The 22,789-nt window shown below is 43.3% G+C and overlaps 1 protein-coding gene across 1 annotated transcript; it reads right to left on the minus strand.

Annotated features, from left to right (window-relative positions):
- Nucleotides 1–956: 956 nt before the first annotated feature.
- LOC109167405 (acidic repeat-containing protein-like) lies at nt 957–4,679 on the minus strand. Its single transcript, XM_019316423.1, has 2 exons — nt 3,867–4,679; nt 957–1,073 (listed from the first exon to the last, which is right to left on the minus strand). Exons 1-2 carry the CDS (start codon nt 4,677–4,679, stop codon nt 957–959), a joined length of 930 nt encoding a protein of 309 aa, XP_019171968.1.
- Between the last annotated feature and the right edge of the window lie 18,110 nt (nt 4,680–22,789).

The raw sequence follows: 22,789 nt of genomic DNA on the forward strand, positions 1-22,789 counted from the left end.
CCCCGCCAGCGACCGCCGACAACCACCCGGTCAACACCACCACCGTGCGCCTGCCGTCGCCACCCCGGAAGCCACCCGCATCGCTGTTACCGCCCGTCGCACGCCCGGCTGCACCCCACTGTCGCACACCGCCGCACGACACCTCCAAGCCCCGCCTTCACCGTCGAAACAGGAACACCGCCCGAGTCAAGCCACATCGCCGCCTCGATGCCGGAAAGTCTTCGCCGGAGCCTCGCCGGAAAAACATCACTGGGAAAAATACCACCTTGAAGAATCTCTCAATGCCGAAGAAGCCCGTTGGGATCCCAACCACGGAATGGAACGATGCCGACTACACGGTGATCGGAGGTAAAGCCCTCGAACCCGACCAATTCTCTCCGGAATTGGTCGATATGCTTAACTTCCAAGGGCTTTTGGATACCTATCTCACAATCAAGGGAGATACGTACCCCGAGTTGGTGAAAGAATTCTATCACCACTTAGTAGCCGTCAAACGGTGTGACAAGTTGGAAATCATCACCAAGGTCCGGAGCAAAGAAATAATGCTCTCTGAAGGCTGCTTGGCCAAACTCCTGAAACTGACCACCACGGGTGTGTCAGACTACGACCGGAAGGCATGGATCGGTACCTAAGGCACGGGGTACAAGGATTACCTCGGGTACCTACTAGGAAAGGAAGAAGGCTTCACCTCGGCTACCCAGCCAAACAGGAAATGGCTAACCGCCAAACATAAATTGCTAGTCATGATTGTAACTGACAGCTTGTTTCCCACGAACAACAAGAGCAAGGACGTGGGGAGCCTAGAGTGCACCTTTGCCTACTTTCTGAAAAACAAAGTCAAGTTCAACCTACCCGCCCTTATGCTAAAACACATGGAGTTTTGCAAGTCTAGCAACGGGCTTAGTCTATCCTACGGGATGATCCTAAGTTGGATCATGGAAAAGAAAGGAGTGGACCTAAGCCACACGGAAATCAAACCCGTAAGGGGGATGATTTTCAATGCCCAGAACCTCCGCCGTAATGACATCAACCATATCGGAGGGGGTCAATACATCACCCTCGAGGAGGTTTGCCTAAAGTCCACAGAAGAACGACCAGAGTTGGTTGATCAGTTGGAAATCTCCAACAATAAACTAAGGCGGGCAATGCAAGAATTTGGGGAACAAGAAGAACAAGAGGAACAGGAGGAAGATGGCAAGCCTAACCCACTTGCACCCGCACAAGAGAGAGGGAATCCGGGAGGCCAAGATGAAAGAATCATCAATGAGCTCATCCTCGCGCAACTCACCCGGCAAAACCAAATCATGGATGAAGGGTTCTCATCCCTAATCAGCGCAATGCACGCATTAGATCAAAGAGTGGCAGCAATCGAGACCATGTTGGGCACGCGCGGGGCATCTAGCTCGGGAGCAGGAAACCAAGGTAGACCCAAACTTTCCAAATACCACTGCACCAAACGCCATCATACCCCCAGCAAAACGACACGTGAAGCCACAAATCCTAATCAGGAGGCCAAAATACGTGACGTCCAGGGGTGAAAAAATGGATCCACGTACCAGCTTCGGGGACGAAGCCTCTTGTAAGGGGGGGGAGGGTGTAACACCCCGTGTTACAGCCTCTAACCCAAACTAATTATTTAATTACTTACCCTTAAAAAGAGAATTAAATTCCCTTAATTAATTAGGAAGGGTCCACCATAGACCATGGACCCTTATCCCTAAACTAAACACTTAGTCCTATAAGAAATAGAATTAGTAAACCCATAACATTAAGACCCTAATTATGACTCTTAGATATATATATAAGGACATAGGAGGCACCTAGAATCCACACCACAATAGCTTTCACCACACAAGAATTCCCAAGAATTCACATAGGAGAAATCAAGAAGAGGAGATCCTAGAGAAAGACCCTTTATAGCCAAGGATTCGAATTAAGGCTAAGAGGTAACCCATGTCACAACAAAACCTATTTTCCTTGCTATAATCTTCTTCTTTGGCCCCTCCTCTATGCTCATGTCTTGATAAATCTTTTATGATGATTATGATATGATCTTGATATTGATGAGATGATCTTATGTGTTGATCTTGATAATCATGATGATTATAAGATGATCTTGATAATTGTGTGTTGATTCTTGATAAATCTTGATGTTCTTGATTTTAAAGATAAAGTATGATTTTGTGATTTAAATATGGGTAGAGCCCTAGGTTGAATCATGAATTTCGTATTGTGATATTCTTGGTAAATTTGGGTGGGAATTTGCATGTTCGGGTATTGATTATGTTTAGAAGTCATTTTAGGATATGTTCAATGTGATTCTTGGTTTGGATCCGTTATTTGACTACGTGGTGTTGTTGGTTGCGTTTAAAAGTGTCTAAACATGGTTTCGGGTTCCACAAAAGATCCCGAGACCCAAGTATTGAAAAAGAGTCGGTGGGGGGTAGGTGGGGGTAGGGGAACCCTCCACCTACCCGCTGCCCCTAAAGGGCGTCGCCGGCAGCGGGCAGGCGACTGCCCACCGGGCACCCGCTGCCCAGTAGTCTCGCCGACCACCCGCTGGAAATTCCCAAGTGGGAAGGTGGTTTTTCCCGTTTAATGTTTCCCCAACCCTCGTGGTGTCCCAACGGACTCCGTGTATCGTTCCTAAGTCTAGTTTGATGTTTCGGGTACCATTCGTAGGATAAAAGAGTCTTATGTATTGCATGCTAGTTGAATTGGTATCCCGTTGACCTAGGCGAAAGATGTATGAACCCCTTAGGAATATTCCTAGTATGTGGATGACCATGCATCAGATTATTTATACGTTTTCGCCCCTTTCCCAATATGCTACTGTGGGTTGCATGTGCTTGCTATGTGTTATGTGTGCATGATACCCCAATTTGGTTGCGATCAAATTGGCTATACGGGCAGTTGGATGGGTTAAGAACCATACCAACTGTTAACCTGGCCGGTTGCGATCGGTCAGGTATATAAATATTATATAGGGTTGCGGTCCACCATTTGGTTGCGATCAAACGTTTTACATGAGCTGCGGTTCATAATCTGGTTGCGATCAGAAATACACTTTTGGGCTGCGGTCCACTGTTTGGTTGCGATCAAACATTATGATGAGCTGCGGCTCATCGGTCGGTTGCGATCGACCCCTTCGGCTTGCGATACGAGGCAGGGTGCTTCGTGGCCATGCCAGAGCTATATGCACTGGCGCTTCGTGTATGGGCGCGTGAAGGGTCCTGCGGCACCACCAAAGTGTGTTTATGTGATTGATATGATGATTGAATAATGATATGAATGTCGTAAAATAATCTTGTGACCTTAGGATACATGCTAGTATCTTTATATGCGTGATTATAACTGTTGAATGTGTTTGTCCCTACCTGTTGAGTTTATTCTCGGTTTTTAAACCTAGAGTCTCCTAAGTATATATCTTCCGGCTTCAAAATGGTTTTCCTATATATATATATATATATATATATATATATATATATATATATATATATCATATATCATATATATATGTATATATATATATATATATATATATGTATATATATATGTATGTATATATATATATGTATATATATATATATATCTATATTGTATTTTAACGCGTTGGAGTGTGTTACCAGCGCGCTAGAGGACCGAAGCTTAGATAGATAGTTTTCCTTTCGGCCTGCGTGCCATGATGATGTATTGACATTACTTTGAGGATATTTAGTTTGTATAGCTTGTGCATCTGAGCTCTCCAGCTCAGATGTGGCATAACACCCCAAACTCTTATGTTTAGTATGCTCTGTTTTGGGATTTAAGGATAATACTACCTTTATTTCATAAGCTTTGAAAATTTTAAATTTTAGGGGTGTTACAGTTTGCATCAGATGGTCCTCTTTGACAGATAAATCTGCTATGTTTCGGCTGTCTTTTTCTCGATGAACCAAATATTGTTGATGAATGAGTTCAGCATTAACGAGTGCATTCAACACCTGATGCATGATGTGCTCGGGACTAAGATACTCGATGGTGGGCTCTTGGTCGGGATAGGGACGCATAGGTTTTCGAAGAGCACTTCTATGTTCAAATATGAATGGCTGGGCTTGAGGTGATGCTCCCAGGTTTTCATCACGAAGTGATGCATCCATGTTGTCATCACGAGCTTGATTGGCAACGGCTTCTCTTTGTCGTGGTGGAGGCATTGATTGAGATGGATCACGAGAGGGATTATCCTTTTGTGGAGGTGGATTCGGTGTGGGAGATCTGTCAGGTATGAGCATGGTGTCGCCTAAGATAGGAGACTCACTATCATAGTCCAATTTGTTATCATTGCCATGATCATCACCTGAGTCATCATCATCATTGTCTTCGTCATCATGCTTCTTCTCATCATCCTTCTTCTCATTATCTCCTTCATTTTTAGTGTCTTCTTCATCATCTTTGTCTTCGTCATTGTCAACTTCATCACCTGAATCATCACCATTGTTTTCATCATTAGCATCATTGTCCTCATTATCAACTTCATCATCATCCTTGTGCTCATCGTCATCTTCATCATCATCCTTGTGCTCATCATCATCTTCATCGGCACCTGAGGTATATATCCGCACTACTTTCGTTTTCAGCGACAATGGTAATTTCCTTACCTTCTTCGTTTTTGGATCCGCTGATATTACAAGCCGGATCATTCTGATGAGTCCTCTCTAATTCGGTTTTGACTTTGGATAGGAGAAGAACATATCTGAATTCTTTCATCTCTTCTTTGAAGGCTGGATCCAAAGGCGGCTTGTTTAATTCAAAGCAGATGGGAACTTTATGGTTTCGAGTCGTGTCGCATTGTACACATCTCGTGTGCCTAACCATTCAAGAGCAAAGTCCTCCTCGTCCTTCATCTCATCAAAGGTTTCAAGAAATGTGTGCAGAAGTGAGGTCCGCCATTTTTGCCATTTCATTACTCTCAGGAAATCACTCCCGATTGAAAGGCGAAGCAGTTGATCTCTCGTTGGAGGAGGATTTTGGGCCACTTCATGTATAGGTACAACTGCATTCGGTTCTTCAAAGTTTTGAATAGCTTCGGGCGCAGGTAGAACTTCTTTCAAATTTTCTTCTGGTTGTGGAATCACTTCTCTCGTCTCGGCTGGCTGACCAGGTTCTTGTGGGAGACTAAAGTGATCCGAAGGTTGTGGCAAGCTTTCGTCCTCGTCTACTTTAGCAGGTTCTTGTGTCAGAATAAGAACATTCTGTTCTGCATCAGTAAGTTCTTGTGGGAGGGAAGTTTCGTCAACAGGTGTTGAGAGAATGATTTGATCAGTGACCACCTCTGTCGTCTCTTTTGGCAAGCCAGGTTCTTGTGGGAGACTTAAGTGGTCAGTGGGAATTGGAGCACTGTGATCATCCTTCTCCACCTCAGCTGGTTCTTGTGTCAAACTCGTGTGGAGTTGCTCTGCTGCGATGGGTTCTTGTGGTAAGGAAGTTTGCCTTAAGCTCTTTGTACTTGCAGATCTCGACTTTCGCTTCTTTGAGGTTTTGCGGGATAGGTATTTTTTCTGTAAAGTGTCTTCCCCCCTAAGAAGATGCAGGTTTCTTTTTCAGATTTTCTCTCAAGCTTGATTGAGGAGGGGGAGATAATCTTGCCAAAATCTCGTTGGCTTTTGCAATAGTAGGCCGAAAGTGACATTTCGATATTTGTACAAGGCTGGATAGTGCAACCTCTTCGTCTTCAGAAGAGTCATCAATGATGACAGGTTCTGTTGTTGAAATTTGGGGCGTCTTGTGAGGGTCTTCTTTCTTGGTATCAGCTAAGGGTTCAGGTTTTGTAGTCTCGAGAATTGGTTGAACTGCTGATGGAACTTTCTTCTCAGATTCGGGTTGAATTGCTGATGAAGCTTTCTTCTCGGGTTCAGATTGAGCAGTAGATTGAACTTTCATCTCTGGGGCGGAGGAGTCTTTGTCTTTCTTCGATCTCTTGGCCTTGGGCATATCATCATCAGTTTCTTTGGCTCTTTTGGACTTTCGTTCCTTTTTCACCGAGTCCAATGGCAATCCAAGCTCTTGTGCTTTCTGCTTGTCATATCCTGAGGGTTTGGATTTCATGTGACATACCTTTCGTCCAGGTGAGACTCCAGCGTGTAGGGGAACTTTCTTTGTGGCGAGAAGATGGCTTACAAGAAAGCCATAGCCAATTTTCGTTGTAATATCTCCTGGTGACGATCATCCATTTGTGATGGCGTATCTAAGTTGATTGAAGACAACTTTCGACCAGTCCACTTTGTATTCCCCAAGAAAGGCTTGCAACATTTTCAACTTGTCCTTGGTTACATCGTCTGTCCCCGAAGTTTTGTGCTCTACGATTTTGTTGAATATGTCAACAGGGAATTCGTAGTCCAAGCAAAGCCATTTCTTCTTTAAGGGCCAGGTGATCTCAGTTGATGCTGGTCCTTGTTTATTCTTGATCTTCTCATAGAATGCATTCTGTTCCGATGAGAGTTCCGAACCGTTGGCGGATACTCTTCCGTTTAGGTAGAACTGAGCGACGTCCACCGGAAACCAATATGTGTATAGGTGAGTTACAAAATTGTACATCCCACTCTCTTTCAAAAGATGAATGACATTCTCTCCAAATGATCTGTCAAGGACATACTCAATAAAACCATGAGCATCCCACATGCATCCACCTATGATGAATGGAACCCTTGACTCAATAAAGTTGATGTCAGAGGTTGGAAAGTTGGGTATCACCATTGTTGTTGGGGTTTCTGGTTCTGAGTCCGATGCTGATGCTTTGGATTTCTTTGCCATGGCTATGGAGGAATGTGTTTCAAGGTTTGGGAGGAATGTGTTTCAAGGTTTAGAGTATTAGAGAAGTCTTGCAGAGGTTGGGAAAGTGACAAGGAGACGGTGGGTTAGGTTATAAAGGGGAGGGTTTTTCAATGGGTTTTCACATGGGCAAAGATATTTACCCGGGTAACCCGACCTGTAGTTGAATTTGAATGAGTGTGTTTCTTCCCATTCTACCAATAAGGTAATATGATATGGTAAGTGAGTCTGATAAGGCTAGTATCAGATCAATTTTGATCATTCCCAATTAAATATGAGAGAGAAAAACACTCGAGTGCAAAACACCCGCATTAAATGCCTGTCGCATCGACTGACAGAGAAACATGGGGTAGTGGGCCGAGGTTTGTGGCCACACGATCACTCCGATCAACTTCATCGAACGGTTAGGGTATAACCTCTCATTTCCAAGTAACCATTAGTGCATTTATCATCTAAGATACATGTGATTTGTCACGAGAGTTAAATAAAGAATACCATGCTGTGACCTACTGAAGAAAGTCTCGGTTAATACGATTTCGTGACCACGATTCATTTATAGAGACATAGAGCACATGAGACATAGAGATGAATTATTACATAGATGAACATGAATAAGACTACAATCATCTCTCGGTTTACATGAGATAAAGTTATCCTTAAGCTCTCTTCACCCTCTTTCTCAGCTGGTCTTCTAGCTCTTGGATCTGTTCTTCACAAAAATTCTTCCACATCAGATAAGATGGATCAGTTTTGAAGGCATCCATTGTAGGGGGTGATGGACCAAGCGGAGGGCGAACATTCTGGAGAAGGGTTTAGGGAAGCTTCTTAGTAGCTGAACCTTGAGAGCTTTCTCTGTGTTCAGTAGATAGACTAAGAGATTTGAACATCTCTTGAACTTCGTTCAGGTCTTTCTTCGGCAAGGATACAGAGGAAGAGATCTTTTTCTTTCCCCTGTCCATTGTCACGAAATGGAATGGGCATTCTATTGCAAGATGTGTCTATTTATAAGCAGGAGTGGTCGTTCATACCGGGGTCTGACACATATTCCATGTGTGAAATACTAGACACACAAAGATATAGAGTTCCAATGTTTCGGAGAGAGATTCCTGACGAAATGAGATAGATATGACATAGCATGCTTAAAGGATAAAGTAAATCAAATAAAGATTTACTTCTCTCGTTTTGTCATTTTGTTTGGCATCATTTCGAGTTAGATAGAAGACGAAACAAGTAAGGTTTCGGCACGATGCAAGGGGAGGACATTTATTGATAATGATTAGAGAGTAACATCAGATGAGAGTACATAGGAAAAACATTTAAACAAGAGAAAGTTATTTCTTTGCTTTTCCCTTCACGTCCTTATCCTCCACATTTCTCATTGACATCATTTTGCCTAACTCCTTGCGAAACCATTTCGCGGTCTTCACTGTCTTAGATCCAGAAGAAGTAGGTGCTGGCCTTGTTTCACTAACAGTGTCAGATTCGTTAGTGCTTAGATACATGAGATAGTCACGGTTAGCAAGATGATTTTTCCAATCTTCAGCAGTGGGAAAGTCTCGTCCTCCCTCAATTGATGGTGGAGCTTCATGAAGATCAGCAATGGGGTTCTCTCCATCTTCAGGGGTGAGAGATGCAACATCTTTTTCAGGCTGATCATCATCTGAGGAGAGATCTAGGGGAGCAAATTCGCTGTTTCCGGGGTAGAGATCTCCTTGTTCCTCTCTTAGCTTTTGGGCAGCTTCTTTCTGCTGTTTAGTTTGCAGACGTGTGACTGGCCTTCGAGATGCCATAATCAAGCTATTTTTGAGTTTTTAGAAGAGAAATGCGTTTTTGTGAGATTTGTGTTCACAATTCACATCCTTTTATAGCTGATGTTTAACATTGAGTATTGTGAGCATTGAATGACCATTCAATATCTTTACGTTATTCTTCAAACCATTTATTATGGCTTTGACCATTAGCACATAATTTAATGATGACCACGAAGAAAATGTAACAGTCACAAGATTTCATAGGGGCTTCTGCATCAGCTATGATTTGATTCTCAACAAGATAAAATAAATCAAATAAAGATTTATCTCTCTGTGAGCAAAGAATTGAAACATAATAAACCACATTTTATTCTAAGACGAAGAAAGACACACAATACATCTTAATATGTTTCGAGAAAGCTCTACTTCTTCTCTTTTCCTTTCTTCGCCTTACTAGGTTCCCCCTCATCTTTTCTGGTTTTCTTATTGAGTGTTGAATAGTCAGGGCGAGATGAGGCAACAGAGGATTCTGTTTTAGCAAAAGGGTCTACCTCTGGATATCCGACGAGTTCGGTTTTGAAGTCATATGTTCTGAGGAAACTACGAAGATCCTTGTCCATGTCGGGATCATTCCAGGATCGTTCAGATAGAAATCCCTTTCTGACGATAAGATGAAGTTCTTCTTTCAGATCTGCCTTTGAAGGTTCTTCTTCAGATTCATATGTGATGAATCCATCATAGTGCCCGAGGTCTGAGTATTAGAATTTGCCCAATGGAGCTCGCATGCTATTTCCAGGATATAGATCACCTTGTTCTTCTCGCACAAGACGAGCCTTCTCTGTGATTCTCTTTGTTGCATCTCTGGTGATCGGTTTACGAGGTGCCATTTTAGACAGATTTTGAGATGTTGATAATGAACGATTGCTAATATCCTCCTTTTATAGCCAGAACTTGATGTGTCCATTCAATGCATATGCATCATTTTCAACGAGGTCCTGATAACTTGGATGAAGTCCTAATGGTAATCAAGGTCATGGTTGATGTGTCCTCTATGTATTGGACAACAAGTTCAGAAAAATTAATTCCCGTGAACTTTGTAACTTATTAGGATCATCACATTTAAGACCATGAACTTCCGCATAACTCTCAAGTTCATGGTTGAACAATTTGTGAGATGCCAACTTAGTAATTAAGATGATCTTTGACCAATAGGACAATGTTTCAGCATTTTGAGGACTTTTTCAAGAAGATCATTATGACTGACACCCGGAAGCGAAGACTTTTATTAAAAGAAAATAGAATGAAGACAACCATGCCTTACATATGATATAAGCAGAAATAATTCTTTAAAGAAAATGATAAGGCATGTGAAGTTCCAGTCGAGTTGTCTCATCAATCCTTTCGGATATGCTGGTCATTCTTGCATATTCGTCTAGTTCCTCAAGTGAGAGGGTGGGCTCAAGCAATCCGCTAGGTGACTGAGTGTGAGCAATAGAGAAATCCTCATAAGATTTTTCATCCTTTTTAGGAACATCAAAGATGGGGTACCAATGAAAGATAGGCGGAGATTGTGACACACCGAAATCCAAATTCAATTAAGGGACTAATTGAGTAATTAATCCTATTTCAGTTGGTGAATTAATTCCTAAAATCCTGAAAATTCAATAGTCGGGAACTAGTAATTGACTAGTCAACCCCAAAGTCAAAGTTGTACCTTAAGCTTTGTAAGGAGTTCCCTTGTTCCCTTACACTTCCTTAAGTTAGTAAGGGTATTCTCGACCTTTCACTTGGTGTTAGTATTGTAACCTAACCTAGTAGACCACCTTCATTCTTTCCTTACACTTTCTCAAAATCTAACTCCACCTTCTCTCTAAAAAGGATGATAGCTTTCCTTCCAATCCAAGTTGAAGCCTTGCCAAAACTTCAAGAATTACTACCAAGATTCAACCTTTCATATATTTGAGCATATAGGAGGGTAAGATCTAAGTTCATCTTGTGTTTTTAGTTTTATCTAAGGTGTTTTTTTTTCTTAAAGATAGGATCTTTATGGTCTTTTGGTATGTTCTTGAAGTGGGTTTGGAAGGTGAGCTTTGTGAGGAGCTTGTTGAGGTGTAAAGTGAAGTCTTTAGTCTACAAGAGGTAACCCATGCTCTACAAAATCTATTTTGTTTACCTATATTATGATTTCTTGGATTCTACATGTGTTTTTGGCTATGAAATGTGAGTGTTTATGCATTATCTTGTGAAAATGCATATCTAGAGCTTGTGTTTAGGGTTCATTTGTGCCATTGCTTGGCATTTCCTTTGATTCAAGTCATTTTGTTGTATTGGGTGAGATTTGGCATGTTTTGGACTTGAATTTGAGCTTGGAGTTGAAAATCCCCGAAGGGATTATTTGGGCATAGGTGTGTACCCGCGGGCGGAACGGCGGGTAGGGGTCCAACCCGCCGCCCACCCGCGGGCTACATATTTTGGGTGGCCTGTGCTCGCGGGCGGAACCACGGGTAGGGTCCTACCCGTGGGCCTACCCACGGGGTATGATGTGGTGTTGTTGGGGGATTTGTTCTCCGTGATTCTTTTGACTCGGTATTTGGTCTTTTGACTTCCCGATGTTCTTTTATAGAACTATTTGAGCGTCTTCTTGATGTTTCGTATGTCTAGAACTATATGGTAGGTATCCATGTAGGTCTTTGGTGTCTTGAATCATGCTAAGTGTTCAACATTGTGTTTTGTTGAACCGTGATGAGTCTTGTGTGTTCTTTGGAACTACGTTTGGTTTACCCATTTGATAAGCATGGTAGTTCGGTGTTTAAATGCTAGCGTGTGTGTTGTTTGTACCTTCCGATTGGTTGATGATAACTTGTGTTATTCATCATTGTTGTTGGACTGTGATCCATTCCTTAATTGAGTATGGTTTCATATCTTCGTTGTGATCCGTTGATTGATTCCTGTTGAGGTGTTGTGTGCGTGGCTGTACCTGGATTGCACGATTTCGGTTTATAGGGCCTTAATCACCAAGGTACGGCAGCGGTCCTCGTGGTGGCCATGACGTGATTATGGAGTTTGTGACCGTTGTGTAAGGTTCACGTGTTTCTTGGGTGGCATGTGTTGCCGTGTGTGATCGGTACCCTCGTGTACTCTAAAATCGGTGGTTTTGTTGGAGGGACTGTTGGAGGGGGAACAACGGTTCCCGGGGGAATAAGGTTGGACTTGGTGTACAGGGGTCCTGAAGGTAAAGGTTGGAACTAGATATAAGGTTGGGGGTAGCCATAAGGTTGGAACCGGGTATAAGGAAGGCATATCAACTCGTGATGGGTGATGTCACGAGGACTTGTGTAGCCGTTGTTGTGAGTTCTCTTCATGTGACGTGTGTAGTCACAAAGGCATGTGTTGCCGTTGGTCTGGTCTTTATCCTTTTGAGTTGTCGTTGTCCTTTGTTGTAACACCCCGTGTTACGATCCCTCAACACGGAATTAATTATGAAATTAATTCCGCCAAGAACAATTAAAAAGGGATTTAATCCACATTATTTGGTTGATATGACCCACGGTGGATCATGGACCCTTGTCCAAATCCAAAGCCAAATATATATATACCCTATAGGTCCAATAAGTATAGTGTAGCCCAAGCCCAAACATACTTAACCTTGACCCACCTAAACCAAGAAACCTAATCCTAATAATAATAATAATAATAATAACAATAATAATAATAATAATATATTATTATTATTATTATTATTATTATTATTATTATTATACATAGATAGACTAGGATACGTATATACGTATGAGAATATATATATATATATATATATATATATATATATATATATATATATATAGTACATACATACGAATGAGGAGAGCAAACCAAACACCTCCCCTCCTCCCCTTTTTCCAAAGGTGTATATGTATGTATGGCATCGCCTTTGGAAAAAGGGGAGGAGGGGAGGTGTTTGGTTTGCTCTCCTCATTCGTATGTATGTACTATATATATATATATATATATATATATATATATATATATATATATATATATATATATATATATATACACGTACGTAATCCCCTCCCTTCGCATATCTCTCTCTCTCTCTCCCTCTCTCTCTCTCCCTCTCTCTCTCCCTCTCTCTCTCTCGACAAAGAAATAAACGAACCATATAACCACAACCCAGATCCCTTGTCTCTCTCTCCCTCCCTCCCGGCAGCGAACAACTCCGGCCGAAGCTACGGCGGTCCCGGGAAGCACTCCGGACACCCTTTGTCCGGGCAAAGTAACAGAGCAACGAAGGCGGACATCGACGGCGGGATTGGCAGAAGAAAATGATGGGAGGAGGGCAGGCGATGCACCTCCCGGAAACCACCCGTTGTCACCTTTCTCATGAAGCAAAGGCAACGTCGCCCTCTCGGCGGTAGCGACGGCGATCCATGGTGATGAAGGTAAGGTGTCGTTATTATCGTAAATAGTGGATATCTAGGATAGGGAGCGTACGGCGTGCGTAGTGACCATCGCTGCAATGGTGGTGACGAATCGATGAAGATGATGATACGGTGGCACACTAAAGGAATAATAAATCCGACCTTTGTATTAAGAAGTTATAGTGGTGAGATGGTTAGGGTGTTGGTAGTGTGAGAAAAGTGTCTAGTGTTTGAACCATACCTCTAGCATGTTTAATTACATAATCTTTTTGGGAGCCATAAACGTTGTCACTATGATGGATTAATTAGATAATACGACGCCATTAGTTAACAAAAGGGATTTAGCCTTGATGGGTAAGACACCTTTAATGTTGGGAGAAAATTAGGGTTCAATTCCCCTAAGGTTTAATTATTTTATTAGTTCAATTATTTAGTGAAAGTCTGATTTGATTTACAGGTTTCCCTTTATTTGTTCAATTATTTAGTGAAAGTCTGATTTGATTCACAGGTTTCCCTAACGGTGTTTTTGGATTGATAAGCGAATGAGGTAACCCATGTCTCAACAAAACCTATTTTCTTCACTATAATCTCCTTCCTTGGCCTCCTTCTATATGTGTGTGTCTTGATTAATTCATCTATGATAATTGTGATATATTCTTGATGATTGATAAGATAATTTGGGTGTATTCGTGATATTCTTGAAGATCTTGATGATGAAAAGAGGTTCTTGATGTTGATGTAATGATTCTTGACAAATCTGGATATTTCTTGATGTTAACGATAAAATTGGGATTTTGATGATTTCGGAGGAATTAGAGCCCTAGGATGAATTGGGAATTTGTGTAGTAATGTTCTTGATTTATATTTGGGTGGGAATTCACATGCTCGGGTGTTGTTTATATTTAGAAGTCACGATAGGATGAGTTATATGTGATTCTTGCTTTTGATCCGTTAATTGACTGCGCGGTGTCGTTAATTGTGTTTAAAAGTTTCTAAGCATGGTTTCGGGTTCCACAAAGGATCCCGGGACGAAATATTGATGAATGAGTCAGTGGGGGATAGGTGGGGGGTAGGGGTACCCGCCACCTACCCGCTGCCCGAAGATCACCGCCGGGCAACGGGCAGGCGTCCGCCCGCCGGCAACCCGCTGCCGGGCAGTGATCTCCGGCGCGCAGCCGGCGGGTGATCCCTCACCCACCGGCTACCCGCTGGTTCGTGACCCCTCTCGGGTCTCCGGCTTCCCCGTTTGATGTCCCCCATTCCCCGTGGCATCCCAACGGACCCCGTTTGTTGTGCCTGAGTCTAGTTTGATGTTTCGGGTACCGTTCGTAGGATAGGTGAATCTAAGGAATTGCATGATAGTTGAATTGGTAGCCCGTTGACCTAGGTGGAAGTTGTATGAACCCCTTAGGACGATTCTTAGTGTGTGAACAATCACACGTAAGTTTAATTATATGTCTCCCCTTCCCAATGTGCTATTATGTGCTATAATGTGTAATGTGATGCATGATTCCCCAATTTGGTTGCGATCAAATGGGCTATACGGGCAGTTGGATGGGTTGAGAACTATCCAACTGTTAACCAGGCCGGTTGCGATCGGTCAGGTATATAAATATTATATAGGGCTGCGGTCCACTGTTGGTTACTTATGAGCTGCGGTTCATTCTCCTGGCTGCGGTCAGTGATTCACTTCTTGGGCTGCGGTCCACATGGGCCTCGGTGCTATGACCCACCGGACCTGAACGCGCCAGGACGGTGTGTAGGGCCAATAAGCCGAGGAAGGCTGTAGTCCACCGATCCGAGTAATCGGGGCGGTGTGTAGGGCTACGACTGGCTGCGACCCACCGAGTGATGGGACGATGGTGTGTAGGGCCATAGTCTCCTAGGATCTTCGTCCACCGACTGAGTAAAGCTCCGTGGTGTGTCGAGCTTGATCCGCTATGGTCCACCGGCGTACCCATCAGCGGTGTGTAGGGTCGTAAGTCCCCCCTTGAAAAGGGGATCGCGATCCACCGACTAGGTGCGTCAGCGGTGTGTAGGATCGTGGTCCGACGTTGAGTTCATCAGCGGTTCTCAAAGGGTTTGTTGCGATCAACTCCCCTCATACCACGGTACTGAGGTAGGGTGCTGCGGGGCCGTGTTAATGCTATAAGCATTAACCCTCATGTTCGGGGCATGCAATTGGTCCCGTAGCGCCATCAACGATTATGTGATATGAATGGTGATTAAATGATGATGTGATTTGGAAATTGGGAAAATGTTCTGTGACCTTAGATGCGTATTCCTTGTGACGTTAACTCTGCTTAACTGTTTATTGTTGATTGATGAGCTTGTCCCTATTTGCTGAGTCTATTTCTGGTTTTAAAACTAGTGTCTCTTAAGTATATATCTTCCTGCTTCGAAATGATTTTCGTATATCTATATATAATGTATTTCAACGCGTTGGAGTGGGTTATCAGCATCTCTCCCTGAATAGATATATTTGGCTTTCATGCACAGATGAGTAGACACTGGAGCGCGCTAGAGATTTGGAGCGTAGAGTAGATAGTTTCCCTTTCGGCCTGCGTGCCATGCTTATGTATTGACATTATTGAGGATTTTAGTTAGTTAGCCTGTGCACCTGAGTTCTCTAGCTCAGGTGTGGCATAGCACCCCATACTCTTATGTTATATTTTTGGGATTTAATGAGAATCTACATTTATTATATAAGTCTTAAAAGTTGAAAAATTTTGGGGTGTTACATTTGTGGCCTTGGGATGTGTTCCTGTGTTCTTGTTGAGAGCGTGAGTCTTGTGTTGACAATTACTCTTGGTTTTGTACTTATATACATATGTATTCCGTTCCGAAAATGGCTTTACAACTTATATCTTATCTATGTATGTTATTTCACATGTATTGGTGGGTTACCAGCATTATTCGCTGATCGGGCGTCATCCCATGTTTATTGTGTTCTTTCAGGTGATGTCTAGATGAGTGCGCGTTCTAGTGCTTGCTAGTATAGCTTCTACCTTACGTTTTATGGCCTGTGGGCCAGCTTAGATGTAGAACATTAAGACATTTGGTTTAGATTTAAACATTGCAGATGTTGCCTGTGCGTTCATCCCTTTGGTGAACGTGGCACAGCACCCCGTATTCCAGTTTATATATATATATATATATATATATATATATATATATATATATATATATATATATATATCTTTCAATCTTCCGCTGTGTTTGTTGTTTGGTTTAGTTATCTGCATGTTTAAGGCTTTAAAATAACATATTTTTTTCGGGGGTGTTACAGTTGGTATCAGAGCCTAGGTTTGAGCCTAGTAAGGATTAAGTCTAGACTTTCTAAGTGGCTAAGTCTGGTTTGAGACCTTTAAGGGACCTTAAGAATCTAAGTGTTAGACTTAGGACTCTAAGTTGCGCGGTGAGCTGAGTGTTGCTTTTTGTTCTTTGTTTGTTTGCTATCTTTTGGTAACCATGTTGTTGTTGTAGAAGTTTGCGATGCCTACTCATCCCCAAGCACGCACCCCGGAGACCCCAACGAACGAGCAGCTCGCTCAGAATATCCACCAGCTGACGCAGACGATGCAAACGCATAGTGAAGCCTTGCTGAACAACAACCACGCAGTGCCGCCTCCCCAACCTGCTGGGCACCGAGATATAGGTTGCTCGGTGTCGGGACACAGGCCGCCAACCTTCGCGGGTGAGGAAGACCCGGTGGTTTTGGGAGAATGGTTGAGGGTGTTCGACAAGATCTTCGCAGTCGTGGGTTGTCCCGAAGAGAGAAGAGTAGAACTGGCAACGTTCTACTTTTGCCTTGAAGCTGATCTGTGGTGGATTCATGAGGGTCCGGCTTACCTTGAAGAGCCTGAGTTCGACTGGTCCGCGCTTAAGGACAGGATGCGCGAGAGGTTTTACCCAGCACATATGCGAGCCGCCATGTATGAAGAATTTCTCCATCTGTAGCAAGGATCTTTGTCTGTGGTCAAATACCACAAGAAGTTCTTGGAGTTGGCACGTTTTGCTCGGATGCTCGTGCCTACGGAGCTCACTAAGGTCGAGAAATTCGTTGCCAGTTTGAACTATGAGGCACGAAAAGCTTTGACTGTGAGCAGGCCTAGTTCTCTTAAGGACGCTTACGTGAGTGCCGCCGATCTGTATCGTGTTCAGCAGCTTCAGAGATGATCTTACGAGCTAGCCAGGAAGAGGGTCGAGAGCGGAGGTTCTTCCACCTTTAAGAAGCCACGACCGGGTTTTCAGGCCAAGAACGTGTCATCCTCATCTAAAGGACCTAACCGGATGGAGCAAGGGAATCAAGCCAAGGCATCTCCTTGTCTGCGATGTGGGAAGATGCATGTCGGTCAAAGTTGCAACCGCTACGCGCTGCGGTGCTTTCGTTGCGGAGATCGTGGTCACAAAGTCACGGAGTGTCCCCAGCAAGCCAATCAGAGGGCGTTGCCGCCACCCCCGGGAGCCGGAGGAGCATCGGGAGGTAGTTCAGGCCGTGGAGCAGCTGGAGCTAGGTGACCTGGGAGGGTCTTCATGATGGCGCGTTCGCAGGCAGAGTCCGAGGGTTTGGTGGAGGAGGAGCTGGCAGGTAATCCTTTCCTAGCCTATCCTTGTTTTTCGCGAGTATTGTGTTCTTTGTTGTCTTGAGTGTTATCTTGTGTTTCGTTGTTGTCTATTTGAGTTACTTGGCAATTCTTGGTATGCTTTTCTTTGGTAATGATTCTTTTGGAGTTAGGTGTAAACTCTTCTTGTTAAGTGACTTCCTTAGTTTGGCGTATAAGTTTCGTTGTGAAGTTAGCTATCCATCTTTGGAATGAATCGTGCTTGGTTTAATTCTACAATCCTTGTATTTGGTTATTCTTGCAACTATTCTTTTGAGAACCCTCTAAATTTCCCAAGTATGCTTTGAAACTGAGGATAGAAAACCCATACCAAAATTCGTCCTTGAGTAGCTTCAAAGTCAAGCCAAAATGTTTAATTATAACCCTTGAGTTTCAAACCCAAGCCTATTCTTTGCCAACCCAACCTCTAAACCACTTGAGCTAGTTATCTTTCTTGGAACCTATTCAATTTTAATTCCATTTAAACCATAAATTTCCACTTTACCCAAATCCCCAAATTAAATCATCTTTTCCCCAATTTTCCCCCCAAAATCCCTAATTTCCCAGAATTTCTTCCTTTCTTCTTCTTCCTTACCCGTGAACCACCGAGAACCCACCCCCACCCATCGCCACACCATCAACCCGCTGACGCACCACCTGCCGCACCACCACCGTCCGCCGCTGTCGACGCACCGCCGGAGCTTCCCCCACCGTGCCGCCTTGTTTGCCGGAAATCGAGAGAGGAGCAGCGAGAGAGAGAAGAGCAGCGAGAAGAAGGAGAAGAAGAGCAAAAGTTATGGGCTTTGTGTGTTGAGCTTTGGGCCATCTCCTACCATGCCTAGAAGGTCAAGCTTGGCTAGAAAAGTGGAATGGGTGGATACCCACTACCTTGTTCTTAAAGGTAAAGCTTTTGATCCGGAATCTTTTCCTAATTCCTTGTTGGATATGCTTAGATTTCAAGGTTTGTTGGATGGGTTTCTTGCCATAAGGGCCGAGACTTACCCGAGATTGATTAAGGAATTTTATCGTCACATGGTTGTGACAAAGGAGGGTGATAAGCTTGAGATCACTTCTAAAGTGAGAGGTGTGAAGATTGTGCTATCTGAAAAGAAACTGGCTCAGCTTTTGAGTTTAACTGCTTCAGGAGTTGCTCAGTATAGTGGCCATTCATGGATTAGTACGGATACCATGGGGTACCGGGATTATTTGAGCTATTTGTTGGGCCGTACGAGTGGTTTCACTTAAGCATCAAGGCCGGAGAAAAAGTGGTTGTCTGCGGAGCAACGGATTTTGGTTATGTTGGTATCGGATTGCTTGTTACCCAATAACAACAAAAGCAAGTTGTTGGGAAAGTTGGAGTGCACCTTCGCCTTTTGCCTCAAGAATATGGTTAAGTTCAATCTGCCAGCTTTGATGTTGCAGCACATGGTTTTCTATCATGATCATAACCGGAAAAGCCTACCGTATGGGATGGTGTTGAGTTGGATCTTGGTTAGGAAGGGTGTAAGCGTGGATGGTTGTCTTCCGAAGGCCGTGGGAAAGCTGGTGTTGGATGCCACCAATCTTCGGAGTTGCAATTTGTTTCAGCTAGATGATGGTGAGTACATCATGCTTGAAGAAGTGGCAAGGAAAGCACCTGAAGAAAGGGCCGAGTTGGCAGCCGAGCTTGGAATCCATGCCGGGAAGTTGAACCTCGCCGTTCAGAGTTTGGGAGGCGATGAAGAAGTTGAAGATGAAGCCGGTCGTGAGGATGAGGTGGGAGCACCGGAAGCGGTTGGGGCCGAAGAAAGTGACTCGGAAAGTGAAGAGAACCAACGAAGAAGAGAAGCTCGCACCAAGAGGGAGCACGACTCCATGACGCATGAGGAGCGTGTTGTCGCCTTGCTTCGTCAACAGAACAGCATGATCGAGGAGAGCTTCGCCTACATGAAGACGCAGTTCGTCGCCGTGCACCAAAGGCTAGATCAGATTGAAGCCAGTTCAAGCCGTAGAGGTGAAGATGGTGAAGAGTCCGAGGAGTCGGAGAGCGCGTCCTTCTAGTGTGAAGCTGTGGCTATCTTGTTCGTCCTTAGTAGTTGTATCTTCTTAGCTGTTGTTGCCGTTTGTAGGTTGTTTGTTGTTCGCTTTTGTGCTTGTTTTGCTTGTCGCCTTATAGTTTAGTTAGCTTAGTAGTTGGTGCTTTGTGTTGGTTGTTTAGTTCTTACTGGTTGGCTAGAAGTCGGTGTTTGTGTTGAGGCTAGAGTTCGTGATGCTCGATTTATCCATTTGATTAAACTCTTGCCAATCCTTGATTTGAAATGCCTTCTTTCTTGCTTTGAAATTCTTGTGAATCCTTTTGAGTTTTGACCAAAAGAGTTTGTTCTTGAACCTCTTGTCACAATGTTTTTTCCTTTAACCGTTTCCTTTTAATTCGTCGTACCCAAGCTTCGGGGACGAAGCTTCTTTGAAGGGGGAGAGGATGTGACACCCCGAAATCCAAATTCAATTAAGGGACTAATTGAGTAATTAATCCTATTTCAGTTGGTGAATTAATTCCTAAAATCTTGAAAATTCAATAGTCGGGGACTAGTAATTGACTAGTCAACCCCAAAGTCAAAGTTGTACCTTAAGCTTTATATGGAGTTCCCTTGTTCCCTTACACTTCCTTAAGTTAGTAAGGGTATTCTTGACCTTTCACTTGGTGTTAGTATTGTAACCTAACCTAGTAGACCACCTTCATTCTTTCCTTACACTTTCTAAAAATCTAGCTCCACCTTCTCTCTAAAAAGGAAGATAGCTTTCCTTCCAAGCCAAGTTGAAGCCTTGCCAAAACTTCAAGAGTTACTTCCAAGATTCAACCTTTCATATATTTGTGCATCTAGGAGGGTATGATCTATGTTCATCTTGTGTTTTTAGTATTATCTAAGGTGTCTTTTCTTAAAGATAGGATCTTTATGATCTTTTGGTATGTTCTTGAAGTGGGTTTGGAAGGTGAGCTTTGTGAGGAGCTTGTTGAGGTGTAAAGTGTAGTCTTTAGTCTACAAGAGGTAACACATGCTCTACAAAATCTATTTTGTTTACCTATATGATGATTTCTTGGATTCTACATGTGTTTTTGGCTATGAAATGTTAGTGTTTATGCATTGTCGTGTGAAAATGCATATCTAGAACTTGTGTTTAGGGTTCATTTGTGCCATTGCTTGGCATTTCCTTTGATTCGAGTCATTTTGTTGTATTGGGTGAGATTTGGCATGTTTTGGACTTGAATTTGAGCTTGGAGTTGAAAATCCCCGAAGGGATTATTTGGGCACAGGTGTGTACCCGCGGGCGGAACGGCGGGTAGGGGTCCAACCCGCCGCCCACCCGTGGGCTACATATTTTGGGTGGCCTGTACCCGCAGGCGGAACCACGGGTAGGGGCCTACCCACGGGGTACGATGTGGTGTTGTTGGGGGATTTGTTCCCCGTGATTATTTTGACTCGGTATTTGGTCTTTTGACTTCCCGATGTTCTTTTGTGGAACTCTTTGAGTGTCTTCTTGATGTTTCGTATGTCTAGAACTATATGGTAGGTATCCATGTAGGTCTTTGGTGTTTTGAATCATGCTAAGTGTTCAACATTGTGTTTTGTTGAACCGTGATGAGTCTTGTGTGTTCTTCAGAACTACGTTTGGTTTACCAGTTTGATAAGCATGCTAGTTCGGTGTTTAAATGCTAGCGTGTGTGTTGTTTGTACCTTCCGGTTGGTTGATGATAACTTGTGTTATTCATCGTTGTTGTTGGACTGTGATCCATTCCTTGATTGAGTATGGTTTCATATCTTCGTTGTGATCCGTTGATTGATTCCTGTTGAGGTGTTGTGTGCGTGGCTGTACCTGGATTGCACGATTTCGGTTTAAGGGGCCTTAATCACCAAGGTACGGCAGCGGTCCTCGTGGTGGCCGTGACGTGATTATGGAGTTTGTGACCGTTGTGTAAGGTTCACTTGTTTTTTGGGTGGCATGTGTTGCCGTGTGTGATAGGTAACCTCGTGTACTATGAAATCAGTGGTTTTGTTGGAGGGACTGTTGGAGGGGGAACGACGGTTCCCGGGGGAATAAGGTTGGACTTGGTGTACAGGGGTCCTGGAGGTAAAGGTTGGAACTAGATATAAGCTTGGGGGTAGCCATAAGGTTGGAACCGTGCATAAGGAAGGCATATCAACTCATGATGGGTGATGTCACGAGGGCTTGTGTAGCCGTTGTTGTGAGTTCTCTTCTTGTGATGTGTGTAGTCACAAAGGCATGTGTTGCCGTTGGTCTTGTCTTTATCCTTTTGAGTTGTTGTTGTCCTTTGTGGTCTTGGGATGTATTCCCGTGTTCTTGTTGAGAGCATGAGTCTTGTGTTGACAATTACTCTTGGTTTTGTACTTATATACATATGTATTCCGTTTCGAAAATGGCTTTACAACTTATATCTTATCTATGTATGTTATTTCACATGTATCAGTGGGTTACCAGCATTATTCGCTGACCGGGCGTCGTCCCATGTTTATTGTGTTCTTTCAGGTGATGTCTAGATGAGTGCGTGGTCTAGTGCTTCCTAGTATAGCTTCTCCCTTACGTTTTGTGGCCTGTGAGCCAGCTTAGATGTAGAACAATGAGACATTTGGTTTAGATTTAAACATTGCAGATGTTGCCTGTGCGTTCATCCCTTTGGTGAACGTGGCATAGCACCCCGTATTCCAGTTTATATATATCTATCTATCTTTTAGTCTTCCGCTGTGTTTGTTGTTTGGTTTAGTTATCTGCATGTTTAAGGCTTTAAAATAACATGTTTTTTTTCGGGGGTGTTACAGAGATCCTTTAGATGAATTTCCATATGCATTTGTTAAGACCATTATCCTTTCGTTTGCCAATTTTCGGGCTTGTTCCAGATGGTATGCTCTCTTTGCTTGAGAGTCCATGACAGTTTTGTCCAAGATTTCCTTATCTTCTTTGCTGGCTGTGTTTGGCAGAGAGTATGTGATGTTTACTCTATCACCATCTTCTTCCATTTTTATGACTGTAGCATTTGTTAGTTTGCTAGCTTCCATTAGATGATGATCTCGACGAATGGCTCGTTTCTCTGCTTCATCCATTCGTCCTTTACCTTTGTTTTGATTCATTCCTGCAATCAACACTACTAAAACGCTAAAATATGTTAATGGGTAAGGATGAGTATTTCTCGTTGAGGAGTAAGTCCTTTTTA

This window comes from Ipomoea nil, unplaced genomic scaffold (assembly GCF_001879475.1).
Source record: "Ipomoea nil cultivar Tokyo-kokei standard unplaced genomic scaffold, Asagao_1.1 scaffold3162, whole genome shotgun sequence".
Taxonomy (NCBI): domain Eukaryota; kingdom Viridiplantae; phylum Streptophyta; class Magnoliopsida; order Solanales; family Convolvulaceae; genus Ipomoea; species Ipomoea nil.

Bases quoted from the DNA above. Each gene is read 5' to 3' on its own strand.
- LOC109167405 (XM_019316423.1), bottom strand. From the start codon at position 4,679: ATGATCCGGCTTGTAATATCAGCGGATCCAAAAACGAAGAAGGTAAGG. The intron at 1,074-3,866 runs GTAACACCCCTA...TGTGGACTTTAG, and splicing joins AGGACCATCTGATGCAAACT to GCAAACCTCCTCGAGGGTGA.